Source organism: Suncus etruscus, chromosome 4, assembly GCF_024139225.1.
Source record: "Suncus etruscus isolate mSunEtr1 chromosome 4, mSunEtr1.pri.cur, whole genome shotgun sequence".
In the NCBI taxonomy this organism is placed as follows: Eukaryota; Metazoa; Chordata; class Mammalia; order Eulipotyphla; family Soricidae; genus Suncus; species Suncus etruscus.
Window position 1 is genome coordinate 18,382,096 of NC_064851.1, and position 2,165 is coordinate 18,384,260.

At 48.4% G+C, this 2,165-nt stretch overlaps 1 protein-coding gene across 1 annotated transcript; it reads left to right on the forward strand.

The window, feature by feature from the left end:
* The first annotated feature begins 220 nt into the window (after window positions 1-220).
* Window positions 221-910, forward strand: RNF186 (ring finger protein 186). The gene has a single exon (XM_049772524.1). It carries the CDS (start codon window positions 221-223, stop codon window positions 908-910), a length of 690 nt encoding a protein of 229 aa, XP_049628481.1.
* The last annotated feature ends 1,255 nt before the right edge of the window (window positions 911-2,165 follow it).

Below are 2,165 nucleotides of genomic sequence, written 5' to 3' on the forward strand. Positions count from 1 at the left end.
GATTAACCCTCAGAAAAGAAATAGGAAGACGTGAGCGACAGAGTAATCCCAGACACAAGCCAGGCAGCCCTGAGGACTGGTGCCAGACAATGGTCAGCAGGTACCTGAGAAAGAAAAGGACGCTTGACAGTCCAGCTGAGACAACTTTCAGGCCCCTGTGCCACAAGTTGCTGATGGTCAGGCTCTGAGATACCACATCCCACTGGCTCCAGAGCCCAGAATGGCCCATGCTGAGGCCCCACCACAGCTGGCTGAACAGCAGCCTCCACTTGCCTCTGCTCCTGCCACTGCAGGTTTAGCAGGGGGTCAGAGGGTCTCCACGGAGGGAGACCTGGAATGCCTGGTGTGTCGGGAGCCTTACAGTTGGGTGCGTCCCCCCAAGATGCTGGGCTGCCAGCACCCCTTCTGTGTGGTCTGCTTAAAGCTCCTGCTGTGTGTCCAGGATGACAGCTGGATCATCATCTGCCCACTATGTCGCCAGGTCACCGCTGTCCCTGGAGGCCTCATTTACAGCCTTCGAGATCAGGACGCTATATTAGGACAGTTGGCCCAGTCTTGTGCAGAGGTGCGGCTCTGTCCCCAGGGCCTCGTGGACCCCAACACCTCAGTAGCAGGGCTCCGTAGCTTGGAGGAAGAGGATGGACAGGATTCGGCTAGTGCCAACCGTGTGGCAGCTCGTCGCCTAGCTGCTCACCTGCTCCTTCTGGTCTTGCTAATCATTCTCATCCTGCCCTTCATCTACCCGGGAGTCATCCAGTGGGTGCTTACCTTCATCATCGCCCTGGCCCTGCTGATGTCCACCCTCTTCTGCTGTCCCCCTAGCAGCCAGAGCAGCTGCTGTGTCCTGCTTTGGGGACCTAGGAGTTTCTGCAGCGAGCAGAAATCCAGTGAGGTCTCATCCATTGCCTGAGTGCTCCACCCTGCAGACCTTCTGGCTCCTTCTGCCTCAAGAGCCTGTGTTACACCGTAAACAGGGTAAGGGGCAGAGAATGAAGGCAAGTGCCCTTGGGAGAACAAATGGACATGGAAGCAAACGGCAGAATGACTAAGAGTAGCACCTACGTGCTTGGGTGATGAACTCAGGATTACTAGCCGTAAACAGAGGGGCAGGAGACCCACATTATTTCAGAGCTACTGGAAGGAGACTCCTGTTCCTCTTTTTCCCATGCTTCCACTTTCTGTTTCTATAATTTCAGAAAAATATTACAGTTGAACTTATTGTACAACAAATAGAAGTGGGGCTCTTTATTCCTTTTTGCGATGTATGTAGCTGGTATTATTTTCTTGTTTGTTTTTTTATATTGATTTTTATTTTGATCAAAGTGGATTACATATCTTTCACAGTAATATTTTAGGTACATATTGACATTGGATCAGGGGAATTCCCACCCCAAAGTTTTCCTCCCTCCACCCTTGTTCCTAGCATGCTTTCCTTATTCCTCTCCCTTACCTCCTGGGCTGCTAGTATAAGTGATCCCCTCTGTGTCAATCTTGTTGTAGATTGGGTATCGATTCTGTTATCATTGGATTGGGTTTGGTATTTAAGTCTGATCATTTTTATTACTACTTAGTGATCATACAACTGTTTGGTCTTGGTGCCCTCTGTTGTTTCCCCCAAATTGAAAGGCGGAACAAGTTGGTTCAAGTTATGTGGTTCTGTTTGAGGAAAAGAAATAAAAATAAAATGGGGGTAAGAATCAAACAAGCAAAGAATGGATGGAGTCCTTCTAGAGGCTATAAATATTAATATGAGAGAAGAAAAGTAAAAGGGAAGATAAATACATCAATTGGGGCCAGAGAGATAGCATGGAGGTAAGGCATTTGCCCTGAATGCAGGACAGTGGTTCAAATCCCGGCATCCCATATGGTCCCCTGAGCCTGCCAGGAGTGACTTCTGAGTGTACAGCCAGGAGTAACCCGTGAGCACTGCTGGGTGTGACCCAAAACAAACAAAAACAAAATAATACAAAACAAAACAAAAAAGAAACATATCAACAGTACAAAATTGGATGTTTTGAGTTTGGGGCAGTTTGCTCATCTCATGGCTATTTCATGTCTTCCTTCCAAAGACGTCAAGTCTTTCTGTGCTTTCCCCAACTGATGTTTGCCCATCTAGCATGCAAATCACCTAGCCTAAGTTCCTGGAGGTTTGGGGATCCTACTGT

Excerpts from the sequence above, each read along its gene's own strand:
- RNF186 (XM_049772524.1), top strand. The coding sequence starts at position 221 with ATGGCCCATGCTGAGGCCCCACCACAGCTGGCTGAACAGCAGCCTCCA.